We start from the raw sequence: 24,040 nt of genomic DNA, 5'->3' as shown, positions 1-24,040 counted from the left end.
ATACAATGTTTTAGTAAATTTTAACTATTAATTTTAATTATATATTATATATATATTTTTATAATTATGATTAAAAATTACTAAAATGTACCAGGATAATTGAAAGTTTTCTTAAATTTTTATGTAAAGTACTCAAACATAAAATTGAGTTTTGCGGAATCATTCATATAAAATGATTGTTTAAATAAGACAGTATAAAAAATTTTAATTCAATATTATGGTATTTGCAGGAAAAAAAAAAAAACACTCCCTTAATGAACGAGGACAATAAAATAAAACAAAAATAAAGTCGGTGAGTGAGACTTTTCATTTTGGGTTGTCGGCTAGTCTCTTTTTCTTTTTGGGGGGCTTGTTTATATTTTGCATCTTGTTATTGGGCCTCCGCCACAGTTCTTTTTTATCTTAAAAAGACTTTTTTGAATCTTTCTCACTGTACGAAAGCCCAATTCTCACAACCAAAACAATGGAAGATGGTTTCCCGCCAATTTGCTCTCGAAGCCAAATTATTTGGCGCGCGATTCAGAAACCGAGATTCTGCATTGTGAGAAGCAATTCACAGATTGTACTGCTCTGTCTTCGCCGCCGCACAAGAAACGATGCAGGTTGTTCGATCTCATCAGAGTCACAGGAGCTTCTCCTCCTCCAGTGGCTCCGTTTCAGCTTCTCCGACCCTTCCCCTTTATCGCTCCGCTCCAGAGCTCGAAGTCAGGCTAGAAGATTTCGAATCTTTTGCCATCGATCGTCTACGAGGTCAATCTTTCCTCTTTTTCTCTTCTTCCAATTCGAAAGATCTGTGCACGTTCGATTAATGTTTCAAAACGCTACTCTTCTGTTACCTAGGGTTTGGATAATCTGACGTACCTAAGAAATCATAGGCAAAAAGAAAAAGAAAAGAGAGCGAGATCTGGTTGTGTAGGTTTGGGTTAATTTGAGTGTTGTGTTCAACTGAAGATCTGAAATCTTGTATTGTTTATTTTATTTTCTTTTTAAAGTATTGGATTAACATCAAATTTGTGTGTAGTTGTACTGAGTTTCTGTTGCTGCGTCATTGTCATGCTTTTGAAGTGTTTCAATTTGCTTTTGTTGCTGGTTGTAGTTCTCAAGGGGATATCTGATGGCTTGTCAAGGGGAAAGAAACCGGACGAAATGGAAAAATTGGTAAAAACAGTGGATAAATCGTCGTTAATCGGTTACTATTTTATTTGATTATGTCATTTGGTATTTGGACCATTCTTATTTGAAAGTAAAACTCCTTAGGTAAATGAGCTGTGGAAAACAAATATGAGACATCAAGATTCGTCTCAGGTTCTGAACAAGGATATTATATCTCATTTTGTTCTCCGTCTTGTGTATTGCAGAACGTAAGAGTTCTCTATCTCTCTTTTCTGCATTTTTTTACTGCTGTTTCATGCATGCCATTTAAATGCATTTCACTTTTTCTTTGATGCTAACCATAATAATAATGAATCATACTATAAATAACATTTGACCAATACTGATTGGAAATTGCCAGAATTGAATAAATTGGTAAAATGAGGCACAAACCATTAACACTCTTGAATTTGGTCTATGGAGAATGAAGTTGACTACTCATCCCAGTATTTCAAACTCATATTATTGATCCTGAATGATGATTTACTCAGATCAAAGTAGTGGGTTTAAAATTAGAAATAAAAACCTTATACTTACATAAAATCCTAACTGCCTTTTTTTTTGTTCAAAAAAATTTCCGTGTAAACTAAATTACTAAATTGTTGCCTGTATGTCTAGGGAGGAATTGAGGAAATGGTTTCTTTCTATGGAATCTGCACTCTTTCGCCACCGATTTCGTAATCAAACTGCTGAAGCTCAGGTAGTATCTACCTACACGTCATGGTTTTGTATTTCAAGTAAGGTATTTTCTTATCATTTACACTGCTTATGAGTGCACAGCGGGCCATCATGGAAGAATTTGACCTTCCTTGCAAGGCTGTAAGCAATGCAGAATTTGAGGTAACGTTCTTGTTGCTCTTGTATTCAAAATTCTTATCCAAATTGAATTAAGTAGCCACAGGTGCCGCTTATTGCCTAATAATTAGAATCTTTCAATTTTCAGAGCTTGAAAGAGAAATTGGGACAAGTTGCACGTTCTATTGGTCATAACCTGTCTTTATCCACTAGTAAGAGCACATTGCTTTCGTTTCTTGACCATGTAATTTATGTAGCTCTTTTCAGCAGAATTATGTGCATGCTCAATACTGTATGGTGAATTAACCTTGCTAAGAATATGTGAATCCACTACCAATGTCGCAATTGCATGAATTAATATCTGAAAAAGACATCTTGGCCATTCTTAAAAGTGGTTTATTTGTACTACCGCTCTGTTCTAAAGAAATAAAATCGTCAATTTTCAAAAGTTGTCGTTTGTTTTTCTAGTTGAATTTTACAAGTTATTTCGTGTTTTTTGTTGGTTTATTTAAAACTAATTGCCCATGCTTTTTCTTTTGTTCCCTTACCTTTTTGGCAGCGGATGCAATCTACTATAAGGTATGCATTTTTCTTTCTTTTTTATTTTTTTCCTGCTTAATTACTTATATATCTTACGATTAAACGCATTGGTAACGTAACTGCAATTTTAAGTATTTCTTATCTTTCTCTATATGCAAGATAAGTTCAATATTGGATTCTAATGATGGCTTTTTACTTGGGAAAGTTCTGAATCCTCCCCCGCCCCCTCCGGCTTTCCCCAACTACCAAACACTTATTTTAGAGAGTAATTGGTGTGCTTATGTTTTTGCGGATGATACAGAGGAGAGAGATGGGTTAGTGAACTCAGGACGAAGAAAATGATTGGTGATGGTCTTGAGAAAGAAGAACTTGATTATCTTAATATCTCTTTGGAAAAGTAGTTCTTATGCTCCATGCTGCCCTCACAGTTGTCATTTCGTCATCTTTAACTAACATTCTTTCATTAATCTATGGGTTACTTCATTTGTATATTTTTTCCGTATAGGTACCATTTGAAGAAGTTCCAGAGCTTGTAACTGGACGGAAAGTATTTATAAATCAGGGATATGCATACGTTGCAATGAATCAGGTTAATGTAACTACTGTATGTTCACTCTTGTTTTCAATCGTTGATTTTGTATTTCAATTCTGCATTTCTGCTTTCCTTTACCAGGTTGTTTCACTTGTAGCCACAATTTTTCGTAGTCTTCTGTCAAAGGCACTCATCCTAACAAACAGGTTTCCTTGGTCATGTTGATCGTAATAAATGTTGATTATTATTTTATTTTTTCTTTAAATGATTTAAGATTTAAACAATTGCCTTTAATTATTGCAGAAAATGGGCAACTTCAATTAGAGAACAAGAACAACATAGGTTGACTCCTGTAAGTGTAGTTATGCGATTCGAGTACGAATAAGTTGTTTGTTTTTCATAGAAGTTGACTCTCTTTCTTTATAGATTGTGGAGGCCCTGTGTTCGAGCTATTTGGGTCCTGATTTTTCTCAGGTAATGGATGCAACATGTCCAATCATTTATATCTATTATTAGGTATGGATGTGATGTTGGATTGATAATCATCTCTTTGATTGAGAACCTTTTTTGCAGCCTAAAGAATATGGTGAGATATCATTAAAGGACATTGATCAGGTTGCCAAGAGCTCATTTCCTTTGTGCATGCGTCACCTATTTGAAAAGGTTAGAGATTTGTAACAAATTATGGCCACATTTCTATAATGTATATTTCAACTTCCACTTACTGAGTCACGATGTTTTTTATTTGTTCTTACATCTGATCTGATTTATACCACTTATTTGCAGCTGAGAGAGGATCATCATTTAAAGCATGCAGGGAGGATGCAACTAGGCTTATTTCTGAAGGTTATGTTTGGTTGCATTTTGAGCACAAGAAAATACTGTTTTGTCTGTGCAGTCATAAGTGAGATGTTAAACAAGGCTGCTATTATGCACATGGGTGGACAGCCACTGTGTAGCTAATCTGGTTATAGTTTGACATATGTTTTCACATAATGTTTAAAAGTAATTTATTTGTTCCTCATTTTTCCATTGCTCTGGTTGGGGACTTTCTGGAAGAATGCTGACGGTTGAAGTTACTTTGTTTCATGTTGCAGAACAAAATCAGAGCACTCTGTTAATAAAAAGTTCATCGTTGCTTTTAAAATTTTTTATAAATTCGGTTTGAGTAGTTCTTGTCATGGTTGTCCACACTTTGATTGGATTCATTTTTGTATAATGGTTTATGGTAATATTTTTGCTGGGTCCAAACTTCACTGTTTGTTTGCCCCCCCCCCCCCCCCCCCCCCCCCTTTTTTTTTTTTGCATTGTCAGTCAAAGTAATGCATTTTGACGTTCCTTCATTGTTGAACCAAATGATTTATTGGGATATGCTTGATTGATGGATCAAAAAAAGTTTCCTTAATCCCTTTGCTTATCACTTACTCTGTGTGATCTTATATTGTCTTATCTTATCTGACTGTCCTTTTCTCTGTAATATAAGCAGGGTGTTGGCCTGAACGTAGATGATTCACTTGCATTTTGGAGAGAGGAGTTCTCTAAAAAGGTAAGTATGCTGCTTGTATATTATCTCTTACGTTCCAATTACATGAATGAAAATTTAGAATGAAAATTAGAACGGTTTCGAGTTTGATATTAAGACCTTTTGCATCATTCCCTATCTGTCTTTCTATTCTGTTTACTTCACATCTCTCTAGACATACAGATTTGTAGTCTCCAACTAGTTTTTTTTAATATGTTGCTTTCTTTTCTCAAATAGTTTTTAATTATTAATCAAACATCTCGCTGTAGGTTGGTCTGGAGAAGTTTGAGAAAGAATATGCATACAACATACGCCATAATTATGGGAAAGAAGGGAAGAAAACTGTAAGTTTTGAACTTCATGACCGATATTTGGGATGTTTCATTTATTTCCATTTGTAATTTGAAACTTACTCTAAAAGTTAGTTCTTGTGTATTTTATTTGGAAAAACACTATTCATACACCAAACAATCTTGATACTCATGTCCAAATACCGTTGTTATTAATTAATTATGTATTTAAATTATTTTTTAATTAACAAAACAAAGAATACTTGTTTAGTTGTTAAGAACATGTTGGTATCAAAATACTGTTTAGTATAAAGGGGGTAGACATTGCAGGATTGATTTGTGTTTTATGTGCATAAGTTTGATCAATTTCAGTGAGTAATATTTTGATGGATTTTCCAGGATTATACTCCATATTCTTGTCAAAAGATTATTTTATCAACTCCTGGTGTTGGAGATCATCATGGTTGCCCTTATCGACATTTTGGGTGAGTGTTATGATCTGATGAACGATCAAGTAGATAGTTTAACTTTCTAACTAATTTGCTCCATCTAATTATTGATTGTTATTGCCTTATTGGGAATGTTTAATATTAAGTCACGTTTTTTGGTGTTTTTCCCCCCTTTCTTTTGTTATGAATGATTTGATATTTAATTGATATCATTTGAATTAGCGAGGAGAATCTAAGAGCTGCTCTCAGTAGAATGGGGGTTAATAGTCGGGCAATGGAAGATGTGATGGGCAAAGTGAGAAATAGAGATTATCAGGTTGGTCTCAACATAACCTACTGAAATAGGGATTTGGTTTGATATCTGAGACTATATGGATACTGTATGTGCAGTTGGCCTGCACCTTGACATTTGAAGCTCTTCATGCGGCGCCATGTGATGCAGGGATTAACCATCCAAATCAATACTTCAGTGACAGTCAAAGGCTATTAAAGGCAAAGGTAGCAGTATAATCTTCAATACTATTACCACAAATAACTTGCACACATGTTATTCGTTTCTTGATAATCTTGATTATCAATAGAATCGGCACTTCAATCCCAAAATACGTCTATAAAAGTGGGAGATCTAATTGGGTCTGACACCACTAGACCACTATCTCTAGACTCTAGTATGATATTACTTACTATTCATTACTTTTAATATACAGAAGGACTCTTCAACGTAAGAATTTTGTTTATCGCAATGGACAGAGTACTGTGGCCCCTCCCAGGTTCGTTTCTGTGCGCTGTGTCCTTGTTTTCCCATGTTTTATTTATTTATTAGCCTTTTTATGTTTTTCTATGTGTGTGTAATGTGAAGCTGAACAAATAGGCTATTATTCATAACCGGAATAATACACGTTTGCATTCATTAACATACAGCTTGAATTTGTAAACAACGGCGTACAAATTCATAAAACTTTTGAAAAACTTTTGATAGAAAAATAAAATATTTTGTTTTTAATGCATAAGCAACCTTATCGTTAGTAGAGAAATACATTACTTTTGAGTCAAATACGGAGGTGTGAATCAAATACCGCCGTCCATATAATTATTTCGGATTCTCAATTTTAACGACCACAATTCTATACATTTTGAATCCTGTATAATTTGTTAATACTTGCTTACACAAATATGAAATATCTACCAACTGCATCCTAAAGCAACCGAGTATTATAGGACCCCACACATCTGGTTGATGTCAAGTGAAAAAGTTATCAAGTGGCATCTTCCTTTGTTAAGTAGGACGTTATATTTTATCCCTCGAAAAATGATAGGCCGTAGAATTTCAACCGTCTGAAATTATTGTATTGAAAATATTCTAAATTTTACACCTAAATTTAGGAACGTTGTTGATGCTTCGACGTCATCGATGCACAGACTGGATGCTGGAAAATCTTTTGCGTAACATCCGAGGCAACAGTTAGATATATGTTATGCTTGACGTCCAGGTCGGATACTGGCCCGAGGGAATGTTTATTAAGCAGAGTCAAAATAGTTTCCCGTTTGCACTAATTTAGTTTTTTATTTTTAAAAAGATACAATGAATTAAATTAGTTTTTTTTTTCTGTCAATTAGATGCTGACTAGAATTTGTATCTCATGTCATCATTTAATTAATGAAATTACTAATTTAATTCAGAAGTGTATTTTTTAGAAATTAATTTGGAAAGTCAAATCTTATAAAACTAAATTGATGCACACGTGATCAATATATTGTTAAATAATACCATTATTAGATAGTAGTGTGATAGTGTGATGCTGTGATATTTTAAGTGAAACAATTAATGATATGGGGAAACATGAATTCAGGTTTTGTGAATGAATATTAGTATTATTTATTTAGTCTCATCCTTTTTTATATCCTCCCTTATATCTAAGATGTTTAGAGATTGGCCAAGTACCAAAAATTACGGGTTTTTCATTTTTTCGCCATAATCCTTTTATTCGTTAGATTTTTATTCCCCATGTATATATACACTTTTTGTATTGTTACAGGCTTTTTCTTCTAATTAGTCTAATCTGAACGAAGACTATTCCTATTATTAGAGTTTTTTTTATATTCTAATCCAATTAGAATGGACTATATCTTAAACCAACTAGTGCTCATTCACCCTTAACAGTACAAGTGCAAGTTCATTAGTATGATTATTATGTGAAGCCTTGCGAAACTAAGCATGCATAACTTAGGGGCCCAAGTTACGATAAGAAAGGAGACACTAAACAACTATGCATTAATTAATAAGAGAGTTCAAAGTAAGTAAAATTTATTATTTTTGTTCAATATTTTTAGTTATCAATGTAATTTTTTTACTTTATCTCACTTATAATGGAGGGATTTTAATTTTCTCATGTCTCTATCTCACTTCAAAATGTATTAGTTAATATTTAAAACTAATAAATAATATAATTAACTATATATTTTATAAATAAATGTAATTAAACTATTTTTCAAACATAATATATTAAAAATATAACTAATTAAATCAAATAAAATATTTTAATAAAAAATTAATTACAATATTTGAATTTTCTGATATTTAAAATATTTTGTTCAAACGACACCCGTATATTCTTTATTATACTAGTTATATAATAGGTCACTTTTAGAAGTTGAAAGTGTCACATATATACTGGTTCATGACAAAATATCATATACTTATCATACAAAGACATATAACAACCAGGTAACAAAGACATACAATGAGTCATTAACCAATCACATAGCAAGTTTTTTTTTTTTTTTTAACTAAGAAGTTCTTTTGCAATATACGTTCTTGATTTGTTGTTATATAAAAAGAAAATTAATAAAAGAAATGTGCGTTGCAAAGGCTTGTATACATTAGAATTGAGAGTGAAATTGTGTTCCAGCTGTATTTGTAGACCCACTATGTGGTTGGGGTGGTTAGATCGAAGAGCATAATGGGGTTTTGGATTGATAGTGCATTATTGTGGCAACTTTTCTCGTTGCTCTCCAATTTCTTTATGTTTGGGGGTTTGAACCCTTTGTTTGCTCCTATTTACGGGGAAGCTGAGAGTGACATTCATAATAATGAGTATGACAAACTCACACGGCTTGCATGTGTCATGGGCCATGCAAATAGCCTCCATTCTCCACTATTTCATCACTCATTCTGTTAAATAAATGTTGCACCTGATCATATCTCACCTTTCATTTCACAATTCATTTCACCTCTTCTCGTTTACTACTATTTGGTCCTGTTATGTGTATAGTGAAAAATCATGCATATCAAATGTAGTAGTGGGGCTGTGAAAGGGCTTTGATTTGATTTTAAGATATGAGAATAATTTTTTTTTCCAATTCATTGTTTATAGGGTTTTCTTTTTAATAATTTTAATAAAATTAAAAGATGTGTTATACAGATAAAATTTAAGATCATATAGTATGAGTCTTACATTTCACTTAATAATAAAGCGATATATATAGATTTAGAGCTAATAAGTGTAAGCTTATTATGCACCAAATAGTGAGTCCCTTGATGTACTCAAATACAAGTAGGCAGGTGGGGTTAAAAAAAAGAAAACCAAAGAAAAGATATAATGACAAAATTGAGAATATTGATGGGTGGTTCATGTTGAATATGTCATAACACATTTCTCATATCAACATAGTACAAAAGAGAATTAATAATGTGTACACAAAATATTTATTTTTCAAATGAGGGATTGGGGTTCGGAGTCAAAAGGTATAAGCCAGTTAGTGTGAATTGAATTAAATTAAATTGCACAACTTAAAACGAAACTAGCTAGCTCAGTTATAAAAAATTCGAAACACTAACTTCTTTTTCTTTTTTGTTAAAGCTAAAATAACGATTTAACACATAACTATTGATGATTTTCTACCTTGTTTTTAATTTATGTTTTAAAGAACGATATAAGAACAATATATATAATGAAGATATGGCAATTATAATTCTTCAGAGATCACTGGAAAGGCTTAATTAATGGTTATAAAGGGATGCAGTAGAAAAGAGACAACAAATTGTAAAGGACATAACATGTCGAAGGCTAAGATAGCTTGTTTCTTGAACCAGCTCACTCTATCTATCTATCTACGATTATGAATGTCACATGGCTGATATAGACCAGTCAATGACATTCCTTGCATAAATCTTTTCTTGTGTTAATAGTTCCAGGCCCCTCAGAGATTGAACAAATTTGTTTAAAACTTTAACCTCAAAGAATTCCCAAAAATGATTGTCCCAGTAAAATCTTATATATTCTCCAGCAAAGTTGATCTCAAGTCTCAAGTCTCAACTTACCTTTCACTCAAATATATATATAGCAACATAATCTCGTATGAACCCCACCACCTACTTTTGTGGCCTGTCAACAGCTATATAAATATATGCTACGTAGTTTGCAATAGCTAAACAATAAGGACTAGCTATAAATTATATATATTATTATATCTAATTAAGCCTAATAACTGAAGAACTAATTAATAAAATCAAATGTGTACTGCATGCTCTCTGATCTCACATGCACGACTATGAATAATAATGAACATGTACAATAATGTCTTAGTCATATGGGCATATATTGCCGCAGTATTTTATCCAAATAATATCTTATAATTATGAAAGGAATCAACCCCAAATTGGTAAAATTTAATCTTTTCTAGTTGGGGTCCTCTCCTTTGATCAACAACATAATAATGGAGCTGCGTCAAGTGGGGCATATGCAGTCGCTTTACAAATTCTGCTTTACCCATGTGTGGTGGTTGAAATTTTTCAAATACCCACAATATTTCTGCTTCTTTTTTAAATTTTGAAAAAAAAAAAAAAGAAATTAAAAGTTGGAGACGGATGCAGTGATATGCACAATTGAGTTGCTGCTCTTTCATTCATCACGATGTGTCTATTCGTTGGTTTGTGACAAATTTAAAATATATTGTATTATTGTGCTAAGGTAGTTTGTAAATTTAACAATATACTATAAATTCGTATATCTTTTACAAGATTAAAGTTCTAAGTGAAAACATATGAATAATTTTATATCAAATACATTAATTATGACAAAACAAAAAATTATTACAAATGGCACTACAATAAAAATAAGTATTTATTTTGTTATTAAATAAAATTAAATAAGTATCACAAAAATTTTCAAGTACAGTATGGACTAGTTGAAGCTTCATGTCTTAAAAGTTTTAAGATTTTACCGTCTTTATTAAAGTTAAAGTGGTGATCTTTAAAATATTGAGGGTGGGTTTTCTAGCAACTCGCAATTGCATGCCTCTTTCAGGTCTGGAAGTTAAATGTGTCAGTGTCACACAGTGGTTTCCCAATTTAGATTAACATTATATTCTGATTTATAGTAAGATAGTTTTGTTTAGTTGGTATAAACACAATTTTGTTCTTATAATTAGTTCTTTATGAGTATAGAAGTCAAACTTGATGTTTCTGGTCACTTTTATTGACAAGGCTGTCATTTATTACTATTATTTGTTAAGAGAATAAAATTTACAATAAAATTTTATATTTAAGTTATTTAATCTATAATTTAATTTGGTTTTAGTGTTATTATTTTTAACAATATTTTGCCTTAATCCATGAATATATATAACTACGTTTTTTATATACAGATTTTTTTTTCAACGTGTTCTTTATTTTTTGTATTCTCCTTTTTTTTCTTTGTTTTTTTTATTGGCACTTTGATTTTATTTAAAGATTTAGATTTTTTTTTTGAAATCAAACTGTGAACTCAAATTTGAACAAGTATTTTATTTTCGAAAACAATGAATGATGTAAGTTCACACAGTCAGTTGAACCAGGATGAATTGAATTATTAATTTGAAACGAATCAAGTGAATGAGATTTAGTTGGAATTTCGTTAATGTAGTTTGTTAGTAGTTGATGTTGGTGTAGTTATTTTATTTACAAATTGAATAATTTCTTTTTTTTTGTAAAAATCAGTATTCATAGTTGAAGGTTTGAATTTGAATATAATGTTAGAATTTTAAATTGTTTTTTCGATGAATCTATTTATGTTAAGTTTAATGGTTGTTTTGGTGTATTTTAAAACGCAATTTGGTGTAATATAGAATTTTTTTGAGTCATGCTTATAAGTTTTCTATCCGTTTATTGCAAAGGTTGGGATGACTTTTAACACGCTGCTTTTTCTTCTCCTCATTTTTTCTCTTTCATTATCATTTTGTCATCATCGTTGTCTTCTTTTTATATGTATAACAGTTCAAATCCAAAATGCACCGAAATTTCTTAATAATGACAACATACAAACAAACTCAATTTAAAATAAGTTCAGACTATAAGTACACCTTATTTAAATCCAGAATGCAAGGTAATTACTTAATGATGACGGCACACAAGCAAACTCAGTTCAAAACAAATTCAGACCAAAAGTGCATATTCTTTAAATTCAGAATGCACCGAAATTCTAATCTAGAATGGATCAAAATTACTTAATGATGACGGCACACAAATAAACTCAATTCATAAGTCAAAACAAGCACAGACCAAAAGTTTACCTTATTTAAATCTAGAATGCACCAAAATTACTTAATGATAACTCAAAATTCCTTCTCTTGCTCCTTCTTTTTCTTCTTCTTCATTATCATATTCTTCTTTTTTTTCTTATTTTACCTTCTCATTTATTTTTTTAATAAGAATAAAAAAATAAAAATCAAACAAAGAAAAAAAACGCATAATGATACAAAATCACTAAAAAGATGAGGAGGAAAAAAAACGCAGCAACAACAATAAAAGAACGACCATGAGAAGGAAATATGCAAAGAAGAAGAAGGAAGAAAAATGCGAAAAAAAGGAAAAAAACGCACAAAAAAAAGAGAAAAGCATGAACCATTTCATATAGTTGGAGCCTGTATTTACACTCGACTAATAAAATTAATTTTTATTAAGTTTGAACCAATTTAATTATTAAAAAAGATTTAAATTTATAGCATAACTATAAAATTTAAGAAAATTTGTGTGTATAGTGTATATTGAACTCTTTCTCTTACAACTTTTAAATTTAATTTTATTTATGATGTGCAAACTACAAATTTATTAATTAGTGGCAACCATTTTAATTTCTTAGTGTAGGTAGGGACTACTAGGCAATGAAGCTGTTGATGAAGGAACAAAGAAACCTAGCTATTATAGCTATATACTTCATTTGAATCAAGATAGGTATATATCTCCGTTGATGTAATTACCGTACATTTTTTTTTAATGTGTAAAAGCAAAATCTAAATTAGTATAATCTTCATAAATATTTTCACTATATAATAAGTCTTATGCATTGATGATGAATATATAAACCTAATTTCATCTATAATGACCAGTGGAATAAAAATAGGCCCTTACATGGGGTTACAAAGACTTTTGTACAGAAAGTCATGTTTTCCTTTTATTTGGCAAAATTGTATTTGAAAGCCGAAAATAAATTCTTATTATGTATACACCAGACATTTTGTTTCTATTGCCGTTGACTCCACTACAAAATATTCGTTATCCCAACGTATCAACCAAAATTTTCCAACTACTTCTTGACATTTTTTTCCCAACTACTAATTAAGACTTTTTTTTCTGTTTAGTTCTTCGTTAGTCATGATAGAATCAGTACAAAATACAAATCAACAGATTATTTGAACATTTTCATTATGTTTGGTTCTTGTTTTAAGACAGCAAATTAGAGATTGAGATATAAAAACAATAAGAATAATAGGTATACATAATTTTGCATTTTATTATTACGTTCAATAATGTTATGTATATAAAAAAATTTAATCATCAAATTAATCATTCATATAATATATATATATATTAAAATAAAAAATATATACTAAAACTTAATAAAATAATTATGCACCAATATATAATAATTAATTTGATAGTCGGTTTTTTTTACAAATAACATTTTTTTTATTCCTTTGATTATACTATTATAGTGAACAAAATTTAGGAAGAGTTTTAAGTGTATCAAAAATACTGGTGTTTCAATTATTTTAACTGTTGATCTGAATTATAAAAATATATAATATATGTTAATTGAAATAAACGGTTAAAACAATTGGAATATTGGTATTATCAGTATATTTAAAATTTTTTTCAAAATTTAAACTCTTGAAAAAATTTGAAATGTATCTAAAGCACCAATATTCTAATTATTTTAACGGTTAATTTTAATTAATATTTATTATATATATTTTTTAAATTTAGATCAACGATTAAAATAACTGAAATATCGGAATTCCAAGTACATTATAAGCTCTTCCTAAATTCCTTATACGAAAAAAATGAACTAAAACAAAATGAAGAATATTTGATTAATCAATCATGTCCGACAATACAAGCTTACGCAGCCTCACTACAATCCATTCATCAGCCATACAGTTTTATGCTTATAGCACATTAATTTCGATATGTTGTGACAAACTGGCAATTGCTTTTAGGTACTCTTCATATGCTTTTTTTTTTTCCAGTTCAAAGTCACGATTTGACTTTTGGATTACGCAGAAGAATCACGTGACTTAAATCAGCCTCATTTATTCAATAAAAATTAAAAAGTTGTCTTACTATAAGTTCAAATCCGGCATTATCTCCGTGACAAACAGTGAAAGCTTTGATTATCAAGGAACAGCGATAAAGTGTACTTAATATTTAATTATTTATGCATAATGAAAAGAACCAAGTATCCTTTTGAATCTTACATTATATATGTATTTGCTAATTGCTATGCAGCGTGTACTTAGTCTTTTATTATTTTAGCTTACCAACTTTTAAGCACACTAGCTGTACGTGAGCATAACATACCCAGCTAACCAATTCATACAAATACGAAGCAAAGTGTTTTAATAATTTGTTTCGGTTTATTCTAAATTCAATTTGTACGGCCTGTCCTACCCTTTATTTATATATGTATTTTAAGGATATTCGTTAAAAATGTTGTGACGTGCCCTGCTTTATTTATATATGAAACATTTTTTTTTTAAGATATGTAGCTTTAATTTGTATGATTAAGATTTGACTAATATTATATAAAAAGGTAAGTTATTAGTTAGTGATCGATAGTAACACATAATTGCTCTTAAAATCTCTTAAATATTATTAGAGGGTGATTTCATAACACCACTGGAAATACCAAGGATAAAGAGAAGAGAAAAAAGTTTTAAACATCTACTTTTTTTATACATTATTATATTGACATTCGTGTTGAATCCTTAGTGTCACTTTATTCTATGTTTAAAATACATTTTAATTAATTTTTTTTCTTTAAATAAAATATTTAATTTTAAATATTTTACAAATATGGTATCACTACGTTAGTAAAAATAACTACTTTTAATAATCAATACATAAATAGTTATTGAATAATAATATAAATTAATTTATATTATTAGTAAATTAAACTCTTATATGAAACTAAATATTAGATATAGTAAATTTTGAATAAATATAAAAAGTAAAAAAAAAAACATTTATTTTAAGAAGATAATAGTGAGAGTGGTGAAATAAGAGGTCTTTAAAGAAGGTGTTGAGAAATGAGAAGTGAGGGGGCACTTGTGAGTTGGGACGTGACTTGTTGAAAGGGAACTTTCCAAAAATGGAATAAGGTCCACGTGTTATTATTGTTGACGCAGATAGTGTTCGGCCCAAATAGGAAAAGTTTCTGGCAGCCCTTGTTCTAAATGGGCCCCACAACATTCAACTCTTTGGGCTTTGGAATATGAATGGTCCCCCACCCTATTACTACACCTACATCCTCATAGATACGGGCCCACTCTCCCTATTCCCCCTTTTTTCTTCTGAATCTCATCAACATTCAACAACCCTCTCTATCATTCATCATCCACTTCAATTCTAACCATTAATTTCCCCTCAACTCATTGATTTTGAAACCTAAACAAACTTTTACTTGCATTCTACTCCCATAATTACTTCATCATCCTCAATTCTTTCTTTTCAAAAAATAAATAATCAAATGACCAACCGTATTTTTAATTAATAACTCTATTTCCATTTTTAATTTTAATTTCATTCACAAAAAAGAGCATATTTAGGGTCTTTTAAATAGGTTTATAAGTAATTTTTTTAACTTTTAACTTATGAAAATATATAATATTAATGTCTGGTATAATTTTCAAAATCAAATTGTATTTTTTAACAGGCTATTTAAGTATTTATGAAAAAAATAAAAAAATGACTTTTTCATAATAAAAAGTTTTTTTTATCACATTTCTTTAAAATGAGTAATTTTAGAATTAAAAAACCAGATACAAAATAACTTATTTATAAACTACTTTTAATATAAGCATTTATTATTTAAACTATTTTTTCAAAAGAAATTTAATTAAACTGTTTACCTAAACTGGACCTAAATTTAATTGGCTAGTTAGTTTGCTTGGTTTTTCTTATATTAAGTATATGATTGTAGGTAATATATACACAAAAAATTTCTATTATCAAAAACATATTTAATCCTAAATAATACGGTAATTAGAAAACAAGAAAAAAATATTAAAAGATAAATATTTTATTGCACGCATAAATTTTAAAATTAAAACATTATAATATTTTGTAGAAACATTTAAGTCCAGCCATGACACACGCGCGCGCATGAAAATAGTTTATAGGTGACTAATAATGGTAGTGTGACATTACATTACCTTATTAGGGTGAAATGCTCTCTAATTTTGTAGAACAAAGATGTTGCAATTTTCAATGTTTTTTCTGATCCTTTAATATATTTGTTGTGTGATGGAAAATTTTGATGGTGTGATATAGCATGACCACTTTTGTGGCCCAACAAGAACAAAGGCTCTTCCACTTCTACTGTCCTTCCCAATCGAGTTGCAATTGCAGTTCAAACTTCAAAGATAAATAATAAAAGAAAAAAAAAAAAGAAACAACTAGTTAGAAATTTTGCCTTTGACTTTGTTACATTCCTTGTTTTCACCAAAGTCGCAAAGTCGTACATATATAGCTCCACATATGCACATTTTCTGTATCTTGGTCATGATTTTCTTCCACCATATACAGATTAAGATCAACCGAAGGTTGCTTCTTTCGGGTAATTTTTCAAAAGAAATTACCACGCATTACTATACAAAAATTATTATTCAATATAATAAATTAAAAAAAGGGTTTGTATGAGTGTTACATAAGATAGTAGTAAAAGAGTAGATAGAAATGATGAATTGACATTGACGACACATTGCATGAGTTAATTAAGAAGATAGTATTGGTGTTAATTAAATATGGAAAAATGTAGGGTAGATTGGGAAATTAAAGGCACACCAAGTGGGGCAACATGATTGAATGGAAGTAAAGGCATCTACATAGGTGGTCGGTGGTCTCTATCAAACCAAGTATTGAGGCAGTTACTCAGATTTTTGTGGCACTATGAGAATGCAACACAACACACACAACTATGTGCCACCTCGTGTGCAATACTCTGCGATTGGTAAAATAATTTAGCTACTACTACCACCACATTTCCAATCAAATAAACAGCGCGCTATTTTCTAAATATTATTTTTATTAAATCTTAAATTCTAAATCTAAATTATTGTAATATAATATAAAATAAAAAAATAAAATTTGTTTAATTAGACAAAGAATACAATACTTTTTTACTTAATAAAAAAGTTTTAAAAATGAGTTATATGTACCTGCACTACATTTTAATTTTCCCTTGCTTTTGAAAGTTAATAACGTGTTTTATGATTTAGGATGGAGTTAAGTATGATTTTAGCTTTTAGGGTATAGGCTAATTTTTTTTTTATTTTTAATGTTTTTTTTGTATATAAAATCATTTTTAAGGTTTAACTTAGTTTTAAAATTTTTCATATCTTAAGGACTAAAATCATATAAAAATGACGGTGAAAATTAGAAGTAAAATGGATCATGAACAGGTTTTTCTTTTTTTTCTCTTTTTCATTTTTTTCTTTTTTTTTTGTATGAGAAAAAATACTCGTTTTCTCTTTTTTTTGTTTTATTTTATAATTTTTTATTATGAGTAATTTGATCCAAAATTTTAATATGTAAATAAAAAAATAATTTTAAAATTTGATTTTAAATTTTAGAAATAATTTGGTGTGTAAAAAAAGTTAAAAATAATAAATATTTTTAATTTATATTTTAGTGACTAAAATGGTACTTTGGGTGATATGCATGAGTAGTAAGAAGAGGAAAGAAGGGCGTGTGAATGATCCTTTTGTATGAAGATGAAATCCTGAAGAGTGATTGGGCAATTGGCATGGCCCACCACTCAGCATTATATTAAAAATGGACCACATTCTACAATGTCACAGAGTTTAATTAATTGTCCCTGAAGGATAGCCCATGTGGGAGTGGGATTCCTCCCTTCCCATTGCTGTACTATTTGCCTTTGCCTTAGCCCTTAGCTTTAGCTTGGTCCCCCATATCATATCAATTCTAATAAGACCCTTTTCTCCTTTTTTCTTCACTCTCATATGTACGGATTCATATGTGTGCAATAGTGGCCCCAATCCCATTTCTACTTTTTCTTTATCAACATAAAACAAACCGGTAATTTCACTAATCTATGCTTTTCTTTCTGTTCCACTTGACATTGCCGCTTTTCTCCACGTGTGCTCCCACTTTTCTACATTCACTTGGACAATTTTAAATTGTTGGAATAACACAACTTATAAGACCATCTGTTTCAATTTAGGATCAAATCACATAATTAGTGTATTTTTGTGGGAAATAAATTCTTTCTAATTTTTTTAACACTTGATAGAATACAGTGTGATCTCTCATATTTAATTTTATAAGTGAGACTAAAAATAAATAAAAAAAATAATAAATAATTAAATTAAATATTAGATACTATCTAATTTTTTTTTTTTTACTGAAGAGAATCTACTCCCTATTTTCGTGTTTTTCATTTTCTTTTAAAGGAATATCAACAATTATTGAAAGCATATTAGCAATCTCACTTGGAAAATAGTATTCTATTAACTAATATTATCAATTTTAACCATTTTCTAAAAATTACATATTTACCACTTTTTTTCCTTTCTCCTACCAACACTAAAATTTCACCTCTTGTCACTGGTCATTCATTACTGCTGATAGTCATCTTGAATTCTAAAATCATAAATTTTAAATTATAAATCCTAATCCTAAATCTTTAAAAAATAGAATTGAAAAAAAATAATTTTACAATTAAAAATTTGACTGATGTTAACTAAATAAAAATGAATTCCTTATATTTATTTAATATTTTATTACTTTTTTAATATTATTTTGCACAACTTATATTAGTTTAAGATTGACAATATATACACTTTAAATAGAAAAAAAATTTTGGAGACAGCAATTTTTTAAAAAGTTGGCCAGTATTTAACCATAAAAAAATGAATAATTTTATACTATTGGATTTAATCTCACACCATTAAAAATAATATTAATGACCAATTGATGGTTACAAAATACAAAAGTCGCTGTCCTAACACTCTTCATAAATAAATGTCAAACTACTAGTGGCCTAGTGCGAATGTCAAACTTAACAAGAAAGTATAGCTAAGAAACCTTTAACAATTCATAATTTGATGAAATCTTTAAAACTCAAGTGCAGCCATCAAACAAAGGGAAAAGGGGGGGGGGGGGGGGGGGGAACCCTATGTCATACATAGAATATATGTTAACGTAAATTATCTACTCTACAAACATTTTTCTCCTGCTCTGTCTCACCATATATATGTTTATAAGTTGTAACACCTGAAAGATGATACTTAATTTAGTCTTTAATTACTTAGCATTTGACTCTTGTTAACAAAAGTTTTCCCAACTTGATGCAAGCTATTATTACACGTGTATATAAACAGAAAAACTCATATCTATTTGGTCTTCTAAAGATATATGCATGATTAATTTCATTCTTGGTCTGTTTCTTCTATATATGTTGTTGCATGCTATTTTATTTTAATACATGCATATATGACATCCTCCTCTCTAGATTCTAATATAACTCAATTCGGTCTATTCCATTTTTCCAAATAATAATGATGCTATATCCGTTCTTGTTTAAATATTAACCAGTTATAACATATCTAACCAAAAGGAAATAGTTATTAATTAATTATTAATGCCAAAAGAATACATATCCGGCTAAAGTTAATTTTGTTGCTTCAAGTTAAAAGAGTTGTTATTTTTACTTAGTCGCATAGAAACATAAGATATATGTAAATAAATAAAGCTTGGTAGATTCTGACAAATAAAGCACTAATTTGGCATGTCACAAATTGAAGCCATGATGTTGGGTTTCCAAAATTTTCCACAAAATAAGGTATGAAGAACGATAATGGTAGACGAGGATGTTTTGGCAGCAAAGGTAATAACATGTCTAGTTGCATAGGGGTACGTTTTTTCCCACCTCGTGTGAAGCAGAACATGATCTCTAACCGTTTTAAGAATTTCTTCTAATAATCTTATTGGTTCATTCCCATCAGCTAGGTCGGCGTTCGGTAAATGTCCCTTCAAAGCTATGGTGGAATTTTCAATGCTTTCTTTACTAATTTTATGATTATTCTCATTTATTAGTAGCTTCCAATAATTGAATATGCCCATCAATAACGTTAATTAATTCATTCATCACCAATTTCATAAATCAATTTATTAGTAACCAATTTGAGTTAGTCGAGTGATCAAATCACTCATTTTTAAATAGAATTCAAATTCGGGACGGATTAATAAAAAAAATCATTTTATTAATAATTTATACTAATTACTATGCCAAACTCCAATACTACGCAAAAATTGACAAGTCCATCTCATTCGCACATTTGTCAATGTAAAACCAATAACACGATGAAATTAAATAAATAAAATATTGGTACTCTTTTAAAAAAATATAATTATTTATACGTTATTTTTTTGTTAGTTTACATTAAAAAATAATTTTCTAATATAGTATTAAAATTATGTGTCTACAAAATCTAAAATTTAGTCCTATCCTTAGTAAATTCCAAAAAAAAAGACAAATAAAAAAATTTATACAAAAATATGAAACAGATTTAAAATAAACTCTTGTTAACGTCGTATGAACTAACATGGATTCATCTCATTTATCGTAAATCTGGTCTTCGCTTGATTTTGATTTTTGGTTACAAGATAAATCACTGATCCAAGATAATTATGCCATTTATAAAATAGTAAGGGAAATTGTTATCCAACACATTGATTCTCTTAACAATAAGGGAAAGTTTGGTTTTGCTTAGTCGTGATGAAATTAATAACTTGGTTGAAAATTAAAGTTCTCAAAGCCATTCTCTATGTCACTTTTATAAAGTTGATTTTCCGTTTACATTTCTTGATTATAGAAATTATCATTAGTTTCTTCTTTAATTTTATAATAGAATTCAACTAGAAATCTAATTTTTAAAATTAAAAATTTTATCTTAAATTTTAGATTTTAACTTCTTAATTATAAACTATATACTTTAAATTCTAGATCTTTTAAAATATGAGAATTTTAAAAAATATATTAAAATTTTGATTAATATAACTAATTAAAGATTGATTTCTTATACTTAAGCAAATTTCTTTTAAAAAAATAACTTAAACAATAAATATTTATATTAAAAATAACTTATAAATAAATTATTTTGTATTTGATTTTTTAGTACTAAAAGTATTTATTTAAAAAAATATAATAAAAAAATTTTAATGAGAGAAGTCATTTTTTTAATTTTTTTAAGAGGCCTACTATACATACAAGTCTTTTTGGCTTACAAGTTGGCACAAGTCCAATAAAACACACGCATTACACTCCCATATTCAAGAGTAAATAAACGCACGTTATTCAACCATTTCCTGTTTCCAAAGCGCGCTACTCACCATGCATTATGAACGACTTTTCTTCTTCTTCCTCCATGAAAACGAGTTTCTTGCCAAATTTGAAGATAATGGAACTTTAAAAATACACCCAAATGATTACAGAAATACACCAAAAGGATTACAGAAATACACCCAAACGGTTACAGGAATTCACCCAAACGATTATAGAAATAAAACCAAAGAATTACAAAACTACACCGAAAGGATTTAAGAAATACACCCAAAATTCGTTGAAGTACACCTTATGCATAATTCAGAACTCTTTCTCTTTCTCCTCCTCATCTTCTGCTGCTTCTTCTTCTTCAAAAATGATTTCAGAGCTTGATGTCAAAAAACAATGGAAATCGAGAATAACGAAGAAAGAAAATAGAGAGAAAAACACGTAAATGAAGAATGAGAAAGAGAAGACAAGAAACGAAAGAAAAAAAGAAGAAGAGGAAGAGGAAGAAAAACGTGCAGCAAGAAGAAGAAAAAGGTGCAGTCAAAACGTGCAGTAACGATTTGAAACGCATTAATATAAATGACTCGTAAAAACTTGTATAAAAAAACGCTTGTATGTGAAGAATTATTCTTTTTCTATAAACATTTAAATAATTTTTTAAAAAATTACAATTTAATTTTAAAAATTACATTACACATTAATACTATTATTTTTCATAAATTTAAAATTATAAAAAAATAACTTTTAAAACTTCACAAGGGAGACTTATTCGACTAATTATATTCCACAGCAGATAACTAACGTTCAATAGAAAAAATAATATTTCGAAAATATAAATTTTAAAGTATTACACTTTGTATATGCAACCCCTTTGGTATAAAATTTCAATATTATCCTCTTCCCCCTCCCCTCTTTTTCTCTCATACATTCTCTACCAAAGGAACCCAGCTAGAAACTTCCATGATTGAGAGAGAATACATACATATGAAGGCAATGCTTTGAAGGTGCAATGTGGAAAATGATAACCCCTTACTGTGAATAGGTTTGGAAGTTTGTTTCCTCCTACAACAATAGCTAGGGTCTAACTCTGACATTACATTTTATTATTTGTTGGAATTCAATTAATTAAGAAGAGAAGTATGAAAAGCATTATTAGAAGGATGTAGGAAGAAAGAGAAATAATAAAAGTACGATGTAGGGGTATTTAGGTAAATAGAGGAGTTAAGAACATAGGAAGTACGACAAGGAGTGTTCATCTTCTTAAGGTTAAGTCACATGATTGCTGGAACTAGAAATTGTTCAGGACTCTGGAGTAAATAATGAGGCCCCTCACTACCTTCATTTTTTGACACGTGGCATTGCATATTATACATGAATTCTATTCAAACCCTCTTATCTCTCTCTATTCCTTCTTCATCAATATTCAATACACCAACCCCCCTCCCTCCCTAAAAAGGGTTTCTCCCACTATTCTCCTAGTTTTCCATTATCATCATCATCATCCTTTTCATCATTTCATCATCCACTCTCATCTTTCTTTCAACCCCACTTTCAACACGGTTAACCACTAATTTTACCCAATTAAGTTTTCTATTCAAATTCAAACTCTAACTAATAATGCCCATGTCAACACAACTTAATTAGACCAATAGATTCATACTACTAATTATTACAAGTTTTTGACCCCCTAAAAATATAATTTCTAAAATATAATATTTTAAGATGATATTTATGATTCTTTGAATTAATTTTGTAAGTGAATAGCTAGCACTAATAAATTTATTTTAAAAATATTATTTACATACAAAAATTAGTTACTAAAACTAATCAATATATATTTATATACACATATATATAATTTAACTTATTTTTAATATATATTTTATATTTTAATATATATTTTATTCTAATAATTAATTTTAATAGTTAATTTTAATATATCTCGGACGATTTATTTAATAATAGTGAGAGGTTGAAATTAGTTAAATGGTCACATTTTTTTTTTACAAGAAAATGTATCACTATATATATATAAATTAATGTTATGGTGCCTAAAAGATAGTGTCTATTTATTAAAATAAGTTAAAAAATAATATTTAATTTAAAAAACATAATAATAAATAATTTTAAAAAAATTAAAATTTACTATAAAAAATTAAGTTAGACAAAATTTAAACACCAACTCATAAACACCATAGAATTTACCTAATATATATATATATATATATATATATATATATATATATAATTTGATCCGAAGTTATCCTAATTAGTAATCGTTGTTAATCCAATTTTCAGGTAAAATGTAAAAAATGAAACAATATAGATAATCAGTATCAAAGAAAGAAAATATAAGATATAACAGTGCGCTATGAGATTTTAAAAATAATAGAACACACAACTGATGATACTTGTTATTCTTTATGTGTAATAATGTGAGTACATTTCAATAGATAGACCCTACGTAAGTATAATAAATGAAATAATATAAATAATATTTATGTTAATATAAGAATAAAAAAAAGTGTTGGAAAACATAAGTATAGAATTAAAGAAGATAGAGCGAGATTTATTAAAGAAATGTTGGATTATTAGGTATAGTTTACGTGTAGGAAGAGAGAAGTGGTGAAAATACAAGAGATTAGAGATTGAATTAATATCCAAGAAGCTAATTAAGCGGGGTGGGTGTCGCTATCATTGAGTTAGCAGTGTGTTAAACACAACATAGCAGCTGAGAGAAAGTGACAGGTGGAGAGAGAATGAAGCATATTTGAGATTGCATTAGGGCTTCATTAACATGCTTTTGCTCTTCTTCTTATTAATCCCCCCAAGCCAGTGTGTCTATGTCTATAATAATAATAATAATATACAGTCTTCTCTTTTTCTTTTCCTGAGAAGTGAGAACCATAATAATATTGAGAGAGAGAGAG

At 29.2% G+C, this 24,040-nt stretch overlaps 1 protein-coding gene across 1 annotated transcript; it reads left to right on the top strand.

Moving 5' to 3' along the window:
• Positions 1–552: 552 nt before the first annotated feature.
• LOC130970055 (probable DNA primase large subunit) lies at positions 553–7,085 on the top strand. The gene is made up of 20 exons (XM_057896012.1): positions 553–750; positions 1,097–1,158; positions 1,258–1,361; positions 1,771–1,852; positions 1,933–1,992; positions 2,096–2,159; positions 2,507–2,526; positions 2,993–3,076; positions 3,161–3,225; positions 3,323–3,371; positions 3,446–3,493; positions 3,593–3,682; positions 3,806–3,865; positions 4,506–4,565; positions 4,811–4,885; positions 5,231–5,316; positions 5,503–5,596; positions 5,671–5,778; positions 5,988–6,050; positions 6,664–7,085. Exons 1-19 carry the CDS (start codon positions 597–599, stop codon positions 6,003–6,005), a joined length of 1,383 nt encoding a protein of 460 aa, XP_057751995.1. The 5' UTR covers positions 553–596; the 3' UTR covers positions 6,006–6,050; positions 6,664–7,085.
• Positions 7,086–24,040: the final 16,955 nt, after the last annotated feature.

Source organism: Arachis stenosperma, chromosome 3, assembly GCF_014773155.1.
Source record: "Arachis stenosperma cultivar V10309 chromosome 3, arast.V10309.gnm1.PFL2, whole genome shotgun sequence".
NCBI lineage: Eukaryota > Viridiplantae > Streptophyta > Magnoliopsida > Fabales > Fabaceae > Arachis > Arachis stenosperma.
The sequence above is the reverse complement of the archived record's forward strand: the minus strand, read 5'-3'. Positions and strand labels throughout refer to the sequence as shown.

Excerpts from the sequence above, each read along its gene's own strand:
- LOC130970055 (XM_057896012.1), top strand. The coding sequence starts at position 597 with ATGCAGGTTGTTCGATCTCATCAGAGTCACAGGAGCTTCTCCTCCTCC. Across the intron at positions 1,362-1,770 it reads CGTCTTGTGTATTGCAGAAC|GGAGGAATTGAGGAAATGGT; the intron begins GTAAGAGTTCTC and ends CTGTATGTCTAG. Across the intron at positions 1,993-2,095 it reads TAAGCAATGCAGAATTTGAG|AGCTTGAAAGAGAAATTGGG; the intron begins GTAACGTTCTTG and ends TTCAATTTTCAG.